At 40.2% G+C, this 22640-nt stretch overlaps 2 protein-coding genes across 6 annotated transcripts in view; one reads left to right on the forward strand and one right to left on the reverse strand.

The window, feature by feature from the left end:
- The window catches only part of LOC131235284 (serine/threonine-protein kinase ATG1t), a 49842-nt gene that overhangs the window by 6640 nt on the left and 20562 nt on the right, over positions 1 to 22640 (forward strand). The window lies entirely within an intron of this gene.
- On the reverse strand, positions 10491 to 12262 carry LOC131235285 (uncharacterized). The gene is made up of 3 exons (XM_058232424.1): positions 11090 to 12262; positions 10931 to 11006; positions 10491 to 10853 (listed from the first exon to the last, which is right to left on the reverse strand). Exons 1-3 carry the CDS (start codon positions 11240 to 11242, stop codon positions 10600 to 10602), a joined length of 483 nt encoding a protein of 160 aa, XP_058088407.1. The 5' UTR covers positions 11243 to 12262; the 3' UTR covers positions 10491 to 10599.

Consider the following 22640-nt stretch of genomic DNA (forward strand, 5'->3'; position numbering starts at 1 on the left):
TGAGTTCAGCTTGACTTTCAACTTGAGTCTTGAGTTCAGCTTGAGTCTTGCCTTGTACTTTCTTTTTCTTTTCAGCTTGAGTCTTGTGAGCAGTTCTTGCATTCAAGAGTCTTGTCTTGTGATCAGTTCTTTCATTCAAGATCTTGAGTCTTGTACTTGAGAGCGTTGCTTGATGTGAGCTTAGCTTGTACATGTATGTTGATCCTTGAGAGAGCTTCACTTAAGATCCTTGAGAGAGCTTCACTTAAGCAGGTTATATAAAACATAACAGAGATTTTGTCATCACAAATTTGACAACAAACAGGGATATAAAGTATAGCACTTACAATCTCCCCCTTTGTCAAATTAGTGACAAAACACATAACCAAACAAAAGTAAAACAACTGGTTAAAACATGCAAATCAATAATCAACATACATTCCACAAGATCAAACATATATTCTTCTTGACACCCCACTCCCCCTGAGTAACACTCCCCCTGAGTAACATAACCAATGCTACTCCTCTCACAATCACATTAACAATAAACCATTCTCCCCCTTTTTGTCACAAGATGACAAAGGAGAACTAAATAAAGGAATGAGAGTAAACATGAGGAGGAAATAGAGTATAGCAAAAGAGTCATAGAGATACTCAAGATAGCATCACAGATATCCAGCATAAATATTACATTAAGAACAAATATCCAGCATAGAATCCAACTCAAACTCAATCAAACAAGAGCAAAGTAATAAAGTTATTACATACCAAAAGTCTCATAGAAACTAGTCCGACTTAGAACTTGAAGATGGAGCAGGAATAGAAGGATCAAGTTGGTGCATGCCTTTGTTCAAGCGCCTTAGGTATTTGCGCATGTATTTGAATTGCAAATCATGAGCAACAGACATGTTCTCCAACTTAACATTAATATTCTCAACTTTATCTTCTAATGCACTCGACGTGCATCAACATCGATGGTACAAAAATCGGATCATTAGCAGAGTCGAATCCGGTTCCTCAAAAATATCATCCATATTAATATCAACACCACTTGATCAGACCACCACCACCACCACCTTGTTCGGGAAGGAGATCCAACTTCATCTTATTAATATTTGTATTGTTGAAGATCAGATGATGGATAGGTGCTTCATCAACAGGCATATCGACTAACATATGAGTAGCCAATACAGTCATAAAGTATGCAAATGGAATGTCACTATGACCAGGATGGAGGCGAAACTGAAGAATGAAATGACAGATTAAGGAAGGCAAACAAATCTGAGTACCATTTGAGATAGCATGGATAACACGAACCATAAATGAAGTCAGGTCAGATTTATACTCAAATTGAAGTGAAACCCGTGCTCCACGACTGGTCGTGGGTATCTACGACCGGTCGTAGTACGACTGGTCGTGTATACTGACGACTGGTCATATAAACCCCAAAAATTCAATTTTCTTGCAATTTAAACAAAAATTGAAATTCAATCTAGCAAATATATACAATAATATACAAGAAGGCATAAATTATCAATTTAAAATGCACATGCCAAGATCAAATTTCATCTTTTTGAACCTGCTTTTATCAAGAGGTTTTGTGAAAATATCAGCACGTTGATCTTCAGTAGGAATATATTCTAGAGATATAACTTTTTCTTCTACTAATTCCCTTATATAATGAAATCTAATGTCAATGTGCTTAGTACGAGAATGCTGAATAGGATTTTTTGAAATATTTATCGCACTGGAATTATCACAATGTAATAACATAGAATCCTGTTTAATTCCATAATCACTTAGCATTCGTTGCATCCAAACAAGCTGTGTACACGCATTACCAGCTCATTACCAGTTGTTGAAAGTGATATAGAATTTTGTTTCTTACTAAACCAGAAACTAGACAATTTCCAATGAAAAACAACCACCACCGGTTGATTTTCTATCATCTAGATTACCACCCCAGTCAAGTACCCAACTAATTGAACATTGGTTTCATGAGGATACCAGAGACCGAGATTTACGATTTGCGACATATCTAATAATTCGCTTGACAAAGAATCAAGTGAGATTCTTTTGGATCGATTGATATCTTGCGCAAATACCAACACTTAGAGAAATATCAGTCTACTAGCTTAGATATAACAAACTACCAATCATACTCCGATAAAGTTTTGAGTCAACATTTTTACCATTAGAGTCTTTTGATAGTTTCGTGGTAGTACTCATAGGAGTATCGAAATTCTTGCCATTCTCAAATCCAAATCTCTTGATTAGATTCAAGGCATACTTAGATTGAGAAATGAATATTCCTTCGATTGTTGCTTTACTTGCAATCCAAGGAAATAAGTCAATTCCCCAACCATGCTCATTTCAAACCGTGATTTCATCAAATCTGCAAACTCAGTAGTCAAGTTAGTACAAGTTGATCCATAAATGATATCATCAACATAAATCTGTACCATTAAGATATGATCATTTTGTTTTTTAACAAACAGAGTTTTATCAACAGATCCCATTTGAAAATTATGAGTTAAAAGAAATTTCGTTAGTTTCTCATACCATGCCCTAGGTGCTTGTTTTAATCCATAAAGTACCTTTTAAGCCGATACACATAATCAGTATTTTTGGAATCTTCAAAACCCATTAGCTGTTCAACATAGACTTCTTCATGTAAATCGCCATTTAGAAAAGCACTTTTCACATCCATCGATAGATCTTTATCTTTTTAAAACATGCAATGGATATAAATAGTCCGATAGATTCAAGACGTGATCGGTGCAAAGGTTTCATCGAAATCAATCCCTTCAATTTGAGTATAACCTTGTACCACCAGCCTAGCCTTGTTTCTAATTATATTTCCACATTCGTCCGACTTATTTTTGAAAATCCATTTTGTTCCAATGATGTGTTTATCTTTAGGTCTTGGTACGAGATAACAAACATCATTTCTTATAAATTGGTTGAGTTCATCTTGCATCGCAACAATCCGGTTCTCATCAGCCTGAGCTTCTTTACGTTAGATGGTTCAATTTGGGATGTAAAACATACATAATTACATATATCCTCAAGTTGTCTACAGTGCGAACACCGGTGAGAGGGTTTCCAAGAATTTGTGTGGTTGGATGATCTTTAATAGTCCTCAACTCAGAATCAGTTTGATTTGTTGAAGTATCGGTTTTATCACTGATTAGTACTTCATCATTATCTGAATTAGAAGTTGGTGTGTTTAAATGATCATCAATGACAACATTAATGGATTCTTGAATCACACCGATCCTTTTGTTCAGGACCCTATAAGCTCGATTGTTTAAAGAGTATCCTAGAAAAATACCTTCATCACTCTTCGTATCGAACTTTCCCAAATTTTCACGATCACGTAAAATATAGCACTTCCTGCCAAAAACTCGAAAGTATTTAACAGTAGGCTTTTTATTGAACCACAATTCGTAAGCCGTCTTATTATTATCTTTTTGTGTGTAGACTCGGTTAATAATATAGCAAGTGTGTTGACTGCTTCACCCCAAAGATTTTTAGAGAGCTTCATGCTATTCAACATGACATTAGCCATTTCTTGAAGCACCCTATTCTTCCTTTCTACAATTCCATTTTGTTGTGGAGTTTTGGGAGCAGAGAATTCATGTAATATTCCTTGGTCGGTATAGAACTTCTCAAAATTGCTATTCTCAAATTCGATCCATGATCACTACGAATTTTACTGATTTGAGAAGATTTTTCAGTTTGAATCCTTTTGAGAACTTTTCTTACTTCTTCAAGGGTTTCGGATTTATCCCTTAAGAAGACTACCCAAGTGAATCTGGTAAAGTCATCAACTATTACCAAGATATACTTTTTACCACCACGACTTTCCGTTCTGGTAGGTCCTATCAAGTCCATGTGGAGAAGTTCGAGTGGTCTTGATGTGGTATTTGAATTCACCTTTTTGTGTGAGTTCTTTGTTTGTTTGCCTATCTGGCACTCACCACATATTTTATCTAATTTCTGAAGTTTGGGTAAACCTCTTACAAGTTCTCGTTTGCTCAATCGATATAAATTTCGATAATGTACATGTCCAAGACGTTTGTGCCATAAATCGTCTCGTCCGTATGGACCATGTAACATGTTTGATTAGATGAGCTGGATTCACTAATAATATAGCAATTTTCAGACGTTCTACGTCCAGTTAATATTACAGAACCCTTATTATTTAATATCTCACAGCTTTGATTAGAAAACCGAACATTATGGTTATTATCACATATTTGTGATATACTAAGCAAGTTGTGCTTTAGGCCTTCAACGTATAAAACATTTTTAAACACTAGAAGATTAAAAAGTTAAACCGTACCTTGGCCTAAAATCTTGCAGTTGCTTCCATCACCAAATGTGACTGAACCATCAGTCATATCTTTCAGATCGGTGAATAAAGCTTTGTCACCTGTCATATGCCTGGAGCATCCACTGTCTAGGTACCACTTTGAATGACTTGTTGCTTTGAAAGCAGTGTGAGCAACCAAGCAGGTGACTTTAGGAACCTATTTCATAACTGTTTTGGGTTTAGGAACATAGTTGGTCTTCTTTTGTGTATATTTGTAGGAATGACCTATAGAGTTAGATTTTAATAGCTCCTTGAGTAAATCAACTATCTTTTCAGCTAGTGGATTTCGATTCGATTAAAGTTGACATGGCTGTTTCTAGGTTTTTGAAAAGTTTTTGAATTTTTAGAAAAATCTTGATAAGTACTTTTCCCTTTTGAGTTTGAGGACTCTCCTTTAACAAACATAGGAGGAGTATACTTTTGTTTAGGAGGTTGATTTTTATCATAGCCCAACCCGGATCGATCGCCACATTTTCTTGATCCGGATAACAATTTTTCTAACTTTGGATCACCTTGGGCATATTTCCATGTGTCCTTTAAACTCTGAAGAGAGGAAACTACATTTTTAAGTTTCTCAATTTCAGATTTTAAATCAACAATTTGAGAGTTTTTAAATTCCAAATCGCATTTTGATTTTTCAAAATTATCTGAAATTTGTGATTTTTCTAAGACAAGCGATTCAAAACAATTTTTGAGTTTAGAAAACTTTTCTTTTTGAAGTTTAAGTTTGACAGCAATTTTACAACTTTCCTTATATAGGGCATTGTAAGCATCTTGAAGATCATCTTCATTTTCACATTCACTATTCAGATTTTCTTCACTTGTAGAGTCATTATCTGAAAATGTGAATTTGGCTAGAGTCATAAGAGCTTTGACCTCATTGCCCGACTCGATTTCAGAATCTTCTGATTCAGAACCTTCAGAATCCGATGATTCATCCCATGTAGCCAACATACCCTTCTTCTTGGGTTTGTCCCTTTTAGGACATCTATTTGCTAAGTGCCCATATTCTCGACAGTTGTAACATTGACTATCTTTCAAAGATTTTCGAGATTTGGGTCTAAACTTCTTTTTGTCATTTGATTTTTGAAAATCAACTCTTTTCTTGCTTTTGAAAATTTTGTAAAATTTTTAGCTAAAAGAGCCATGTCATCTTCTGAATCAGAATTTTCTTTTGAATTACATTTAGAAGATTTTAGAGCGATAGATTTACCTTTAGGAGCTTTAAAGTTTAACTCGTAGGTTTGTAGAGAACCAACTAGTTCTTCAACCCTCATATTATCCGTATCACGAAGTTCCTGGATTGCGGTTACTTTAGAATTGAACCGTTCAGGAAGTGAGCGTAGTATTTTTGCACATACTTTACTTTCTGGGATTTTATCGCCAAGACCCCACATTGAGTTTACAATGTCATTCAATCTAGTGTAAAAGTCCATAAACATCTCATTTTCCTCCATATGAATTTCTTCAAATCTGGTTGTGAGGAGTTGGACTTTAGATTTTTTGACAATTGTAGTACCCTCGTGTGTCATTTCTAATGTATCCCAAGCTTGCTTTGCAGTATCACAGGAAATGATTCTTTTGAACTCATCCGGTGATAGTGCGTAAGTAATTGCATTTAGTGCTTTAGCATTTGCACTACTCTCACTTTTCTGAAGGGTGGTCCATTGGTAATATGGTGTGGTTTTCATAGACTTTGAACCATCAACCCCAAGAACTTCCATGATAGGAGGATTCCATTCACCACCGTGGCTTGCCACACATTTTCATCCATTGATTTGAGGAAGATCCTCATTCGGCTTTCCAATAAGCATAGTTGGAGCCATCAAAGGGTGGAGGCCTAGTGATCGAAAGGCTATCAAAATTTGACATCTTAAATAGCTTAAATCGTTAGCTCAGAATTAAATCCAAGAATTAAAAGGAGCTATTAGGCTCGATACCACTTGAAAAGGCCAAGCTATATGTCCTAGAGGGGGTGAATAGGACAATGCCAAATAAAAACTTATAACAGCGGAATAATAAAGTAAATGATAGCCAAATTAAATAATAATGCAGGAAAGAAAAACAACCTCAAAATTCAGATCTTGAGAGGTTGATACAAACGTTATTCTAAGGACAACCTTACACCAAAAACAGAGTTTATGGTAGGACAACCTTATTTCTAGAAAGGTCTTTGTATCAAGTCTCAAATCGAAGAGGAATACAAAAACAAATATGAATTGAATTGAAATAACTTGTAATTAAAGATGTATTGTTCTAGGGACAGCCATACACCATAAACATGGCAGGGCAACCTTGCTTGAACAACTTTCAAAATGAAATTGAAAAACAAGCTTATAAAGGAATAGCAGAAAGTAAATTCTAAGCTATTACAACATTCTCACAAAGCTTGAAATAATTACAACATTCACCACCATACATACATCCCACAAAAAGAATAAAAACAATTAAAAGAATAAATCAATCAACCACAACTCAAAGGATTTATAGTGGTTCGCCTGTGTGTTCACCAACTGTTATCCAACAGCCACACAAAAAGTTACTCCACTCCTAATATCCTCACACAGGGGATATTAGCGTTCACTAAAAATAGGTTTTCCTATGTTCACCCAAAACCCTTACAATTGTGTCTTTGTATGTGGGCTTACACAATTAAAAACCCCACTTCTGAGTTTTCCTGGCTTTCCTCAGATAACCAATATAACAAGATTTTTCTGGCAAATCTTGAAAGAAACCAAAATAATAGAAAGGAATTTACAATATGTAAAATACCCGAATATCTTCTTCGTTGTAGCAGCCCGGTAGAACCAAATCAAAGTAGAATTGAATGTCCAAGTTCAATGTCCAGTACTTGATTACAATGGTTCTAGATCTAATAGATTTTAAATTAAACCAAATAGGGCTTGCCTTAATTGATTTTGATTCCAAAGAAAGGGAATAACAATTCCTCTTTTCAAATCAAATTATAATAGAAACAAAATCAATTAAAATAAAGCTAAGGAAAGAAGATATTAAATAAGCACACTTAGCTTAAATGGAGCACGGAATTATCTCACAAGTTCGACGAAGATTGGCTTGAATACTATAATTAAATCGATGATTTCTTCCGAGATTCGTGCACTATTTATAGGTGAGAAGATCAGTTCTTCGACTCGTCTAGAGTGCTCTTCGACTAGTCAAGCCATCATATATTTGAAAGATTAGGCGGGATAAGCGCAGCTTCTACGATCGGTCGTAGCCCTCCTACGATCGTCGTAGGTCACCTACGATCGGTCGTAGGTTTCCTTCGATCGGTCGAAGAACCTAAAAGGTTCGCTCGACTTCGAGTCGTAGATTCTACGATCGTCGAAGATGCGTAAACACTGCTCCTACGATCGGTCGAATGCATTCCGTGACTAGTCGAAGGCTAATGCATTTTATCCTAATTTGTAACAAACTTACGATCGATCCAGGAAATGTTAGACTGGTCGAAGCAAGTCTAGACTAGTCGAAGCAGACCTAAGACTGGTCAAGAACAGATCAATCACATGTAAAATAACAATCGACTAATGTATCCGAAATGACCTACTTCTAAGGTCATCCTATGGTCAAACAAACCTCAATCATGAAGTATGGAAATTGAAACAAGAGAACATGAAGAATGAGCCTTGAGTTTTGAGTTCAATCATGAAAGTGGCTTGAGTTTCAGCTTGAGTCTTGAGTTCAGCTTGAGTCTTGCCTTGTACTTTCTTTTTCTTTTCAGCTTGAGTCTTGTGAGCAGTTCTTGCATTCAAGAGTCTTGTCTTGTGATCAGTTCTTTCATTCAAGAGTCTTGTCTTGTGATCAGTTCTTTCATTCAAGATCTTGAGTCTTGTACTTGAGAGCGTTGCTTGATGTGAGCTTAGCTTGTACATGTATGTTGATCCTTGAGAGAGCTTCACTTAAGATCCTTGAGAGAGCTTCACTTAAGCAGTTATATAAAACATAACAGAGATTTTGTCACCACAAATTTGTCCCTCAACACTATTGGATGGTGGGCTACTAGAAGAAACGTGGACTAGGAAAAAAGTGAACCTTGCACATCTCAGAGTGTTCGGTTGCACTTCATATGTTCACATTGATGCAGAGTACAGAAACAAGCTGGATGCGAAGTCCAGGAGGTGTACGTTTATAGGCTACGGGCAGCATGATTTTGGCTATAGGTTTTGGGATGCAGAAAACAAGAAAATCATCAGAAGCAAGGACGTAGTTTTAAATGAAAAAGTGATGCATAAGGACAGTGTGCAGGAAAATAAGACCCAGGAAAAAGAATTCGTAGAGTTAGAAGAGTTACCAGACACGGGTGTTACAGCGCCACAGAATGATCATGCACATGAGCATTATGAGGCAGAGCCACAGATACCAATTGTGAGGAGGTCCACTCGGGAGAGGAGACCCACGGTCCGATACTCACCCTCCTTATATTATCTACTGCTGACAGATAATGGTGAACCAGAGTGTTTTGAAGAGGCATTACAGTCGGATACACGGGTTAAGTAGGGGTAGGCCATGGATGATGAGATGGACTCTCTTGAGTCTAATCGTAAATGGGAGCTAGTCACTCTATCCAAGGGTAAGAAAGCTCTTCATAACAAGTGGGTTTATAGACTGAAGGAGGAGCACGATGGTTCAAAACGGTACAAGGCTAGACTAGTTGTGAAAGGGTTTCAATAAAAGGCAGGTATCAATTTCACTGAAATATTTTTATCGGTAGTGAAAATGTCTACGATTTGCATGGTCTTGAGCAGTGTTCAAAATATCGGTATCGCACCATGTATTGCACCCTTGGGATATAGATACGTATCGGTTATCACACGGGATATATCGTTTGTATCGCACTTTTTGGGAAACATGGGGAACATTGAGAAAATGGTTGAATTTTTTTAATGAAACTTTGGGGATTGTTAAAAAAGCCCTTAATACACACTTTTAAATCATAAGATCTCAAAAAAAAAATGCACATAATAAATTTCCTTTGTATAGGGTCTTAAGTTATGTGTTGTTTAATTGAACTAATGCAACTATATTTAAATTGAATGCATGATATTTATAAATATATCAAAGTCATGTATGAAAACACAATCAATTCATTGAAACGCAAAATAAGAAGTAAAAATTGAAAAATATGCATATCAATGATGGGACTGGTTGTGGCCTAGACCCACATAGAGTTGTGCGGTGGCTTGTAATCATCGTCTCCATCTTGATGGGGCTGAGAATAGTACTGCTGCTTCACAAATCGACAATATTGTGCCCAGGTCATAGTAGAGTGGTACTAGTTAAGATACTCTCTGACATAACACTGCATAATTGTCACAGTATATGGCTGATATGGATCTGGGAAGGGCATATATGAAGCTCCCTGGTATCCATATTGTTGGTCATATCCATACTGCTGCTCATATCTCTGCCCATATGCAGAAGTGAACTCCTGACCATAGTTGAAAAATGATGTGCCGTAACTGCTGAAGTCACTCGCCGCATATCCACTAGGTCCTTATCCATGCCCATACTGTGGCACAGAAATCGAGCTACTCTCCTGTGTTTGTGATCCGGATTCATGTTGTGGCCTGTAACTTGAGCTCTCCTTCCTCGTCCGTGATCCAAATCTAGAGCCACCTCGCCTATCACGAACGCTTGTCCCTCATGCATTTTGCCAGCAACTTCTCAAAATCTGAAAGTTTGTCTTTTTTTTTTTTATAGTAGCTTTTGACGCGTGTCTTATTGTAAACAAGACGGGGTCGTGGTTCTCCTGGACGAGAACCATGTTTAGGGTCCTGCGTGGAATGATCGAAATTCTCCTCTCCAGTGAAAGGGCTAAGAGGCCTCTTATCCTGACTCCCACTCGTGCCGCCATCATCCCCGTCGCCATCATCATCATCATTATTATCATCAGAGTCATCTTCACCCTTATCGCTGCCATCACCATCACCAGACCCATTCCCCGCATCACTGTCTGACTCAGTCTCGGTGTCAGGCAATGTCTCCCCGCCCCGTGTCCCGCGTGATAGTGACTGACGCGGGCTACCCACCGGACTCCTCGTCAATGGGTCGAATGCCTCATCAGGAGACCACATGTGCGTCAATATCAATCCCTTGTGCTTCTGCTTCCGCCGCAACGCGTGGCTCTGGTCGTCCATCCGAGGTATCCAAGTCATCTGACCTGACCCACTGGTAAACTGGATCATCCTCATCCCCAACATATGCATGCTGTCCGACCCTCGTCAGGTCCAGTGGGTCTTCCTACGCTTTTCTTCTTTTGCGCGGAGCAGCCTCTCTTGTGACTTCATATTGTAGTGACAATACACTAGCTTTTGAAGCTTTTCATATCCTATTCTATTACGTTTACTTGTGTGGATGAGGGAGAATGTACTCCAATTCCTTTCACAAGGTGACGAGGACACCGTTTGTGCAAGCACACGGACAGCCAGTCGCTGTAAAACCTCGCAGTTAGTTCCATACATGGACCACCATTCGCCTGCATATCATAAATTTCTTTCATTATTTTAGATATTCCAAAATAATATGAAATTTATGTTTATCGCATTAACTCACATGCCATCATGGTGTTCCTTGACATCACCGCAGGGTGGCACCCAAACGTTCTAACCGCGTCGCGGAATCTAACAATCTGTTGATGGCGTATAACAACCAGGATAAGTATGAAATGATTAAGATGAAGATATGGAGAATGTAAGTGCGGAACATATTTACCTCAGTATCAAAGGTGTCTTTCCCCGGACAATCGGGGAATGAGTGATCGTACACCTCATGTACAACCCTCTTTAATGAATCATCTTCGTAGATTTTCCGGCTGTAATGGTATTTGGGGTTCAGGAAATACGCTGAAAACCAATATCTACACATCAGTACAACCCTCGCTTATTATTGCATATAGTAAAGAAAAAAATTGTAAATTAAGTACTTACCAGCCTAATGTAATGGGTGAGAAAGCTTCTTTTCCCAGCGGTCGTCTATTATTGCATGCACCCACTTATAAGCATTGAGAGCTTTAGTTATGATGGCCTCTTTCATCAGCTGTATGGATGGATACAGCGACCCCATCGACGGATTTGTCTCATTCTCCACCATCCTCAACACTATATAAATGGGCTCTAGAAGACCTAGCATGTTACGCACATGATCCCAAAATTCATTTCTCAGCACTAGCTCCTCGATTCTCCAGGTTACTTTCGTCAACCTCTTTTTCCATTCTTCGTAATCATGAGATGCGAAAAGTTCCCGTAACCCCTGTCTGTGTTTGAGGAGGCTACTTAAGGCGATATAATTTGTGGCGAATCGCGTCGCCCCGGGGCGCACTATATCCCCACTTCACCTCTCGCGCATCGCGGCTAATAACCAGGTGTGGTCGTATATGAAGTTTGTAATGAGCCGTGCATTAGTAATTACGGTCTTCACCGACGGCCTATCCCCGATTGCCTCCAACATGAGATCGATGCACTGGGCTGCGCAAGGGGTCCAATACATATGATAATTCGCCTGAATATCCTTTCCCGCCTTGACAAATGCACTCTCATTGTCTATAACAAACTGCACAATGTTTCTCCTCCCAATATCTTGTATGACGTTGTGCATTAGTTTGTAGATGTAATCACCATTTTTAATCTTATTACTCGTATCTATAAATTTTAGGAACACCGCCCGTCCCCTGCAATAGACCATAAAATTTATAATCGACATCTTCGTCGGTCCAGTCCAACCGTTGCACATGACGGTGCAACCGTACGTCTCCCATGACTGCTGATACGAATCAACGTATGTCTTCATTTCTGCATGTTCATCATCCAAGTATTTCCCCATGATCTGTGCGGGTGTGGGCAGCTGCACACCCTCACCCCCACGCTGCACTTATCATATTTTTGAAGTGCGGGCTTGCTGCGATATTTGCGGGGATTTGATCGTATATAAAAAAAATTTACCATAAAATTTTCAACTTTTTTCCTCACATCCCCTCCACTAAACATCTCCTTTATTTTCTTTTTTGTCCCTCCTGCCACTTTGTACATCCTCGGATCTGAAGTTAAATCCAGCACCCGCATGCTACTACTCCTGCCCATGCCTCATATTCCTCCCCGCCTACTACCCTCCCCTGATCCACCCCTAACACTCTCCCCTGCTCCACTACCCCCTACCATACTCCCCCTTGCTCCACTACCCCTTGCCATACTCCCCCTACCACGCTCATGGATAGACCCCTCAAATCTAGGCCTACTCGTGTCCCACCTCCTATCCTGATCTCTCTCTTACTAATCCCGGATAGGCTTTTGAATTGCACGTCTATAATCGGGATCATCATCACCATCGAGATCCACGACATCCTTCTCACCTACGTATGGTGGTCGCCCCAACTCCTCTCTAATCTCCCTGTCCCGTGCATGTCGTTCATTTTTTGTCTTCACATTTTTTTCCAATATGGCCCTCATCTCTTCTCGCACATCGTGTGGGCACTTAGGGCAATCCACAACATTGCGACACCCTCCCGCTAAATGCTCCTTCAAGCGGGTTACCCCCCCACTCCTTGATACATGGCCACATAAATTACATATACTCCCGAATCGATTATCGAGAGTGGGCCGGCCATATTGCCACCCTTTATCTGGTTGTCTCCCTCCTCTGCCTCCCGACCTTTTATCTGTAAAAGAATATTATATTGTGTATGTCCATCATGACATTTCATGAAAGCTTGTTCACCAAGTTTCCATATTATACAGGTGGGCCGTATTTCATGGTACTTTTTGACAATCACATGGTCTATGTTGGTTATCACATGTTTCACGTATTGAAATTTTATTTTTTATTTTTATTTTAAAAAAAAACATAATGAAAAAACAACATAATAGAAAATTGAAAAAAAAAAACATAATGAAAATTACAAAGGCTACATCATAGGATGGATGAGATGTTTATATACAATAGGAATGTGTATAATAGAAAATTGCATGCTGGCATGCTTGAGTATGAACAAGAATAATATTATATTTTTCAACTGAAAACTACTTCAAGAATCCGTGTGCGGCCCACCTTAAGATTATTTTTTATATCCAGGCCGATCATCTGTCTTATTAACTGCTATTTTTCAAGTTATGGTCCATCTATGGTGGGCCTATGATTTGGATGGTGAGGATTGAATTAAATGCAGGCCAGGTGCACAGCAGTGTGCATGTATGTGGATCAGCATACTCTGTCATGCAGTATACATTTGGCCTAGTAGATGATGGTACATGGTGATCCAAACCGTTCATGTGGTGGGCTCCAGCTTGGATGGGAAATAGCCTGAAAAATCTCTCCCATTGATCATCCTGGCCATCTGATTTGGCTGCCATTAAATGTGGACCCTTGGATGCATTGTTTCTGGGCTAAATAATAAATCTGCACCACTTTTGATCCATATATGCTAATCCGATCCGATAAGATCCGATCCGGTCATATAGTATTAGTACTACTTTTTCTGATGATATGGTCCACTTGAGCTTTGCATATGCATAAATTTTTAGGTTCAACCCCTAAAATGATCTGGAAAAACGAATGGACGGTGTGGATCAACCACATGCATTCACGGTGGGACCACATGTATTCGCCGTATATCAAAAGCCAACTCTACTTGATAGAATTCAAAACTTTGCTTGTATCACACGCAAGCTAGTACTGACAGAGTGACGGTGGTGACAGGTTGAGTACCCAGCGGGACTCTTTGTTGAAGTGACGTCACTAGGTTTTGTGGGACCCACCATGATATATGTGTTGTATCCACACCGTCCATCAATTTGTAGAGATCATTTTAGGCCATGAGAGAAGGAATGAGTCAGATCTAAATTTGGAGTGGACCCCACCACAGAAAACAGTGGGAAGAGTAACTCCTACCGTTGAAACCTTCCTAAGGTCCACTATGATGTTTATTTGAGATCCAACGTGTTCACAGGTTAATACAGACATGAAAGAAGGGAAAACACAAATTTCAGTTTGATCGAAAACTTCCATGGGCCTTAGAAAATTTTAATGGTGGGCATCACTCTCTCCACTTCTTTTTTTTTTTTTTTTTTGTGGTGGGGTCCATTTGAGCTTTAGATCTGACTCATTCTTTGGCTCCTGCCCTAAATTGATATCTCCAAATGAATGGACGGTGCGGATATAACACATATATCATGGTGGGTCCCACAGAAATTGGTCACGTCACTTCAGCAGGATTATAGCTACTCAACTAGTAGCTAATCGGCGTCCCACGTGGAAACGGATTGGCTACTCCCCCTGACACCAGTGCTCCGTGGGCCCCACCATGATGTATGTGTTTCATCCATGCCGTCCATCTATTTAAACAAATCATTTTATGGTATAATAACAAAAATGAGTTAAATCCCAATCTTAAGTGGACCACATTATAGGAAACAGTGTTGAATGAGTGTCGACCATTAAAAAACATTTTGGGGCCATAGAAGTTTTGGATCAAGCTGATTTTTGTTTTTTCCCTTCATCTGGGGTTGTATGACCTAATCAACCTATTGGATGTCAAATAAACAGTACAGTGGGCCTTAGGAGGGTTTTAATGATGGATGTCCAATTACTATTGTTTTCATGTGGTGTGGTCCAACTGAGATTTATATACCTCTCATTTTTGGGATCGAGCCATAAAATGATCTGTAAAAATGGATGAACGGAAAAGATGAAACATATACATCATGATGGGGCCCACAGAGCATCGACCACCAGCGACGGGGCTAGTGTCAGGGGGAGTAGCCAATCCGTTCCCGTCCCACGCAAGCCAACTGTGCAGCCAGCTGTTGTAGGTACATGTCGTGCGAAGACGAGCGCGTACGCGCCTTGAGCTCCAAGTTGTACAAACGGCTCAAATGAGATCAAAGTTATATGGGCCCCACCATAACGTTAATTTTCCATCTAATCTACTAATAATGTTAAAAATATATGAATGAAATGGAAAAACAAAATTCATATTGTTACCATTGAAAAATGGACCACACCACTTGAAACAGTGTGAATTGAATGTTACCGTTGAAAAATTCTTGGGGCCCATAAAAGTTTTGGATCAACATTATATTTGTTTTTTGCCCTTCATCCATGTTTAACGTGATCTTATGAACTGTTTGGATGACAAATAAACCTGATATATCGGCCTAGAAATGTTTCAATGGTGGAAATAATTATTTCCACTGTTTCCTGTGGTATGGTCCACTTGGGCTCTGGATAAGCTTCAAATTTTGTATCAATCCCTAAACTGATCTGGAAAACGGATGGACGGTGTGGATAAACCACAAACATTTACAGTGGGCCCAACAAAGTTTAGTCAGCACGATAAGAGCGTACTGAGTAACTCAGTACCCAATCCGATTTCTCTTCGAAGTACCCAATCCAATTTCTCTTCAACAGTCAAAACCTCATCCGCGTCCCTCTCCCTCCCTTTCGAAATGAAAGAGGGCCGTGAGGGTTACGACAGCGAGATTTTGGCGAGGGTTTCGGAAGTGAAGGGTTTCGGAAGGAAGAGGATTCCTCAATTGCATTCAATCCGGCCTGATTTCTCGCCAGAATCTCTAAGATATCCTATTTCGAAGAAAAAATAGAAGAAAATCGGCAAAAGGATAATCGAACTTACCTCCGTCAATCGATGGAACGGCCCACCTCCGAATCTCTGATCGCTATGGCCACAGGTACTCTACGATTTTTCCTCTTTTTTCTTCTTTTTTTTTTTAAAATTTTCTGGTAAACATGCAACCTTTTTTTATTGTCGTTGCGGGTTATTGGCTATAGTGGACTTGTGAGTCCTCTGCAATGAACCCGTGACTCTGTCAAGCTGAGGATATCGTGAAGATATCGATGATATCGCACGAAATCTGCGATATATTGCGTGATATTGGCCGATATATCGTGCGATAACTGAAATTGCGGAATTTTTTAGGCTTCCGGTGGAAATATTGTGGGTTTCGTATCGCTGGGCTGCGATACCGATATTATCGACCGATATTATCGATATTGCGAACACTGGTCTTGAGTATAGTGGCTACAGAGGACTTAACATCTAGAGTAGCTAGATGTTAAGACATCCTTTCTTCATGGGGACCTTGAAGAAGAGATATATATGCATCAGCTGATAGGATAAGTGGCACTAGGAAAGGAGAACAAGGTGTGCAGACTGAAGAAGAGTTTATATGGCCTAAAGTAGGCCCCGAGGCAGTGGTACAAGAAGTTCGACAGTTTCATGTCAGGAAACGGTTTTAGGAGATGTCATGCAGACCACTATTGCTATTTGAAGAAGTTTGATACGTCGTAGATCATCCTTCTTCTGTACGTTGATGATATGCTTGTGGCCGGTTCAAGCATGAAGGACTTCTTAGATCTCAAAAGACAACTGTCTAGAGAATTTGCCATGAAGGATTTAGGAGCTGCAAAACAAATCCTAGGCATGAGGATAAAGTGTGACAGGGAAAACAAGAAAATAGTTTTGTCACAGGCAGAGTACATAGCCAAGGTACTTGATCAATTCAATATGGGAGGTGCTAAGCCGGTTAGCACACCATTAGCCAACCACTTCAAGCTATCTAAGGAGTAAGGTGCAAAGACGTAGGAGGAACGAGACTACATGGCTAAAGTCCCATACGCGTCAGCTATTGAGAGTCTCATGTATGTTATGGTAAGCACGAGGCCAGACATTGCTCAAGCAGTGGGAGTTGTTAGCAGGTTCATGAACAACCTCGGGAAGGAACATTGGGAAGCTTTGAAGTGGATCCTTAGATACGTGGTAGGTACTAAGGATGTAGGGTTGTGTTATGGAGGATCGGAAATTAAGCTACAAGCCTACGTGGATTCAGATTTGGCAGGAGATATCGACAGCAGAAGAAGCACTACAAGTTATGTTTTTCTCTGAGTAGTGCTGCAGTCAGTTGGGTCTCTCAGTTACAGAAGATAGTATCTATCAGTACAACGGAAGCAGAATATGTTGCGGCTACAGAAGCGTGCAAGGAGATGGTGTGGATGCAAGGTTTCATGGAAGAGTTGGGTAAGAAGCAAGCAAATTGCAAGTTGTACAGTGACAGTTAGAGTGCAATACACTTGACTAAGAATTCAGTCTTTCATTCAAGGACCAAGAATATCGACATCAGATATCACTTCATACGTTCGTTACTGGAAGATGGATCGATTACTTTGGAGAAGATTCATACAAGTGAGAATCCTGCGGATATGCTGACCAAGGTGGTCACATGGGAGAAGCTGAAGCTCTGTTCAGCTTTAATTGATCTTCAGGCTTGACGACATGGAGATGGTGCACTTTGAATAAAGAAGACAAAGGTTTATGGCGATGTGTCTCCAAGTGGGAGATTGTTGAGATATGGAGTCACATCTGGACGGCCCGCTCGACCGGTTGAGTGGCCCACTCGACCAGTCGTGGACTGGCTTGACTCGTTTTCCAGCGAGTTGGGATTTTGGATTTCCGAGGTGCTCGACCAGTCATGAGATGTGCTCGATCGGTCGAGGGTGCCGCTCGACTGGTCGAAGACTCCGCACGACCAGTCGAGCTTAAGCAGATTTGAGTCCGGATTTGATACAGACCACGGAAATTTGAGTCGGTTTTCGCAGAGGTGCGAAAGGGGAGTTGCCTAAACTATAAATAGGTGTCCCTAGGGCTTTTCTAGGGGATGAGAAATAATTCTAAGGTGTGGGTAAAGGGTTTTCTCTATATTTCCAAGGGAGAGGTTAGTATATTGCCTTGTAATCTTCGTTTTTCTTCATAGTGGAAGTTTGCATCCGTGGTTTTTTACCCTTGTTGGGGTTTTTCCACGTATATCTTGTCTTGTGGTTTGTTTGGAATGCTTTGATTCTGTTTCTAGTCTATATTTCTTCTTGTTTATCGTTTGTGGGTGAGACCGGAGATTGGATCTCGGTTCACTGCGTTGTTGGCGTGCTGCGCAACATCCCAACCTTTAGAAAATTGTACAATGCTACAAAGTCGTAGAATTCCCCAAGACTCCAAAACCTAAACCAACTTGTAGAAGTTAGCTCAAATTACTATTTCAAATTGGTCTCTTGATGAGCCCTACCCCACTGTGGGATCCTATTATTTTTGTGGGTGGCATTTTTTTCTTCTTTTTTTGAGAGATAACTGAAATTTTACTAAGTGGGTGGCATCTTATTAATGAGTCTTTTGTTTGAATTTGATATCCCACCATTTATGTTGACTTTCAAACAACATATTTGAAACATGTTTTTTTTCTTTATTATTATTATTTTTTTGTTTTCAAAAATATATTTATTCTCTCTTAATTGACAGAGCTTTGCTAGCCCACAAACATGTGCAGTAAAGCTCATGTACATGCCACACGTGCTGGCATCGCATGATATGTCTAAGATCCAATCCACCCATTAGAATAGGAACTCTACGTTGCTGCCCTAGCCCAAGAATCAGGTTGATCCCCTGGTCAGGTGGTGCACAGTTTCAAATACAAATGTATAAACCATCCACCTATTTCCAATATTGTGGCCCACATGCAGATTGGACCAGATTGTATTTTTGGGAAAACCTGTACAAGGCCAGACCAACCTTATGGATGGATTAGATATTGCACCGGAAAACATGTACAAGGTTGGATCAATCTTATGGATGGATTAGATATTGCGCCTATGTGCCATTTTGGCACATGTGTGGTGTGTACATAGCGCCTAGCAAAGTTCTCCTCGATATATCATTAGTTATCATTTGTAATTTATTATATTTGTGTGTGTGTGTGTGTGTGTGTGTGTGTGTGTGTGTGTGTATTGCATTTAATTGATTTATGGAATAAAAGCATGCCTCTCCTCAGCCACTTGGAAACTCACCTGAGTTGGCAAGTTGAGCCCATCTAGTTTGACCTGAGTTGCTAGTTTCCCAACAATGGTTATAATGCCCACAATATCATTGCCTGTGTGAGCACAAGATCGTTCACATAGACTACTCACTTACCTTTTGTTATTTTATAAAACTAGGAATCTTGTCAAACTTGGCCTCGGGAGATTGATTGAGTTCTAAGTGTGTAATCATGTGTAGCTTAGGGCGTGTTTGGATTCGCGTTTGCGGTGTACAGTATTGTATTCAGGTACTGTTCATGTATACGTTGGGTGATTTTCAGAATACATTCATCACAAACATGCCTCAGCCCAATGTTTGGATAGGAGGTATTGTCCTAGCATGTATACAGTTTCTTGTACAGATCAATGTCTGGAAACGACGTATAAGGGCCACACATTGTATATACATATAAATATTGGTAGTCTGTATAGTATTGTCGCAATTTGTAAACTCTCATACATTCTATCCCAGGTGGGGCCCAGTGTGGTTGTTGTGATTAATCCTAGCCGTGCATCACGTTATGATTGAATAATTATGACCGTTCATCCATTGTCCTCAACTTGGATTGATATCTTTAACAATATGAATGTCATAAAAAACTTAAAAATCGTCCTTCAATCTTCCACATGGCCCAGTGTTGTTGTTGTGATTAATCAATGCCCTACCTCACGTTAACAGCAGAATAATCACGACTGTTCATCCATTGTCCCCAACTTGGATTGATGTGTTTAACGGTCTGGATGTCATAAAAAATTACACATCATCCTTCAATCTTGAATACGACGCAGTGTTGTTGTTGTGATTAATCCTAGCCGTCCATCATGTTAACAGCAGAATAATCATGACTGTTCATCCATTGTCCTCAACTTGGATTCACGTGTTTAACGGTCTGGATGTCATAAAAAATGGCCCAGGTTTCTTCAATCTTCCACACGGCCCAGTGTTGTATTTGTGATTAATCATAGCCATCCATTATGTTAGGATTGAATAATCATGACTGCCTATCCATTGTCCCCAACTTGGATTAACGGTATATCTAGCATGAAAAATGGCACATTGTGCTTTCCACAACACGAATGAGAAGCACGAATGCCCGGTTTGCAACGAGGAAGGTGGTAGGAAGGTTATCGTGGCCACTGTATGTGAAAATCTGTCTTCGGAATGGCCTCTTCTCAGTTCATCTCCGACATGCAGACTCTCGGAGATGATCTACGGAGAAGACGGTGTAGAGAATCGCCCGTTCTCCTCATGGCTATATTCCATATGCTGCGTTTTGAAACTCCCTCCCACTTCAATACAATGCATTGAAGAGACAATACAGTTCCCTGCGTAGCCGTCAGTCAATACATTATAATCAAGGAGATTTTTTGGCTCCACGCCGTATTCGCGTGTGGAATTCGTCGGTCGCCCCCTACGAAACAAACACCTGACATGTCACATCAGGGTCTTTAATACAATATTGTACACCTGCTATCGCGAATCCAAACATATATTTTTATATATTTATATATATTATATCGGGAAATGGGACTGAGGTTGACCTCATCGGAGCTCCCATGAGGTCGAGTCGTGTGGACCCCACAATGATGTGTAATGGACATCCACACCGTGCATTTGGTGGGTCCCCTCTAGGTTATGGGATATCCCAAAAATCAGCCATATCTGGAACTCAAGTGGGCCACACCATTTGAAAAAGTGTGAAGTCATGCCTAAAACATCTAAAAGCACTCATTAGAGCCCACCGGAGTTTTGGATATGCTTGAAACTTGGTGTGACCCCTCAACCAACTGGGACACACAATGGATGGGCTGGATTTCTAAACCACATCTCGGCAGGCCCTCAATGGGTGGATACCCACTCTCAAATTTTGTCCATGGTGTGGCCCACCTAAATCATGGATTGGCCTGATTTTTTGGCCCATGGTCCACCATGGAAGGTTGCATCTGATTGATGGGGGGATGTCCGTCACACATCACGGTGGGGTCCACAGAGCTCAGCCTCATCGTACCTTTTCCCATGTATGTGTCTATATATATGTATGTGTATATCTATATGTGTGTGTGTAGATAAATATGTATGTATATTTGAATGATGTTGATACATGAGATATTTTCCATGCAATACCAGTATGTTTCTGTATCCCAAGGGTGCGAAGCAATACCGATACATATAACATTTGTTTGGAGGAGGTGGCTGGTGAAGCTGTGCAAATTTGCGATGTTAAAGCCATTGCTGCAACGCCAACTGCATTGAAAGCTGGCCAAGGACGGCTAGAGCCATAACTCTTCTAGCAACAAAGGAGATCATGTGTCTGAGAGAGCAAGCACCAAAGAGAAAAGTAACGTCCTTTCTTTAGCTAGTATGGCAAAGGGGCCTGTTTTACAATGGAAGGAGTTTGAAAGGATTAAATGCCTTTTCAGCAATGAGTGTAAAACCAACTACGGTGGTTGTCCTAAGCTCCTAGGATGGGGTGTTATTAGCAATTTACAGCTTTTCATTGCACTTGTCACATCCTAGAGGCAAGCTCGAGAAGTTAAGAAGTATAATGGTCCCATTGGAATGAGTTCGCAACGGGAATTAGATTTGTGTGTCGTCATGTGCCCTTTTAGACCCACTGAGCCAACTGTCGATGTTGTTGTGAGTCTTGATGCCAATTCTTGCATTATGGGGAGTCGAGTGCCACTCCTGATTTCCGGATGTTTCTAAGGGCGCGGTCATCTTCAATAGGTGGTGTGAATTATCATGGTAACTTCATGCCTGGCTGATGCCAAGTCTTTAGCGAACTTGTCACCTGAACTTGAGTGGATGTTTAGCCTCCTGAGAATTGCCAACTCTTCTACGAAGGGGATGCACCAGGAGTCTGAGACATTGATGACCTCATGGCTATTGCTAAGTAGATTGAGAGGTTAAGGGGTGAGTTGAACCCTACAGCTACACCCTAAGTTTGTGATCGCTGGCTACGAGTGTTCAAGGAGAACTCTCGAAGGTGTAGAATGGGAGCACCACTATGGTTATGAAGAAGTGGCAGTTCTTGTAGGTCCAAGAATCAGGTTTTCACTTAAGGGCCTGTTTGGATTCGCGGTAGTGGGTGTACAATATTGTATTAAAGACATGATGTGACATGTCGGGTGTTTGTTTCGGAGTGAGCGACCGACGAATTCCACGCGCGCGAATATAGCGTGGAGCCAAAAAATCTCCTCGATTGTAATGTATTGACTAACGGCTACGCAGGGAACTGTACTGTCTCTTCAATGCATTGTATTGAAGTGGGAGGGAGTTTCAAAACGCAGCATATGGAATATAGCCATGAGGAGAACGGGCGATTCTCTACACCGTCTTCTCCGTAGATCATCTCCGAGAGTCTGCATGTCAGAGATGAACTGAGAAGAGGCCCTTCCAAAGACAGATTTCAATATA

The sequence above is a fragment of the Magnolia sinica genome, chromosome 19, assembly GCF_029962835.1.
Source record: "Magnolia sinica isolate HGM2019 chromosome 19, MsV1, whole genome shotgun sequence".
Classification (NCBI taxonomy): Eukaryota; Viridiplantae; Streptophyta; class Magnoliopsida; order Magnoliales; family Magnoliaceae; genus Magnolia; species Magnolia sinica.

Excerpts from the sequence above, each read along its gene's own strand:
- LOC131235285 (XM_058232424.1), bottom strand. The coding sequence starts at position 11,242 with ATGTGTAGATATTGGTTTTCAGCGTATTTCCTGAACCCCAAATACCAT. Across the intron at positions 11,007-11,089 it reads AAGACACCTTTGATACTGAG|ATTGTTAGATTCCGCGACGC; the intron begins GTAAATATGTTC and ends CGCCATCAACAG. Across the intron at positions 10,854-10,930 it reads AAGGAACACCATGATGGCAT|GCGAATGGTGGTCCATGTAT; the intron begins GTGAGTTAATGC and ends TATGATATGCAG.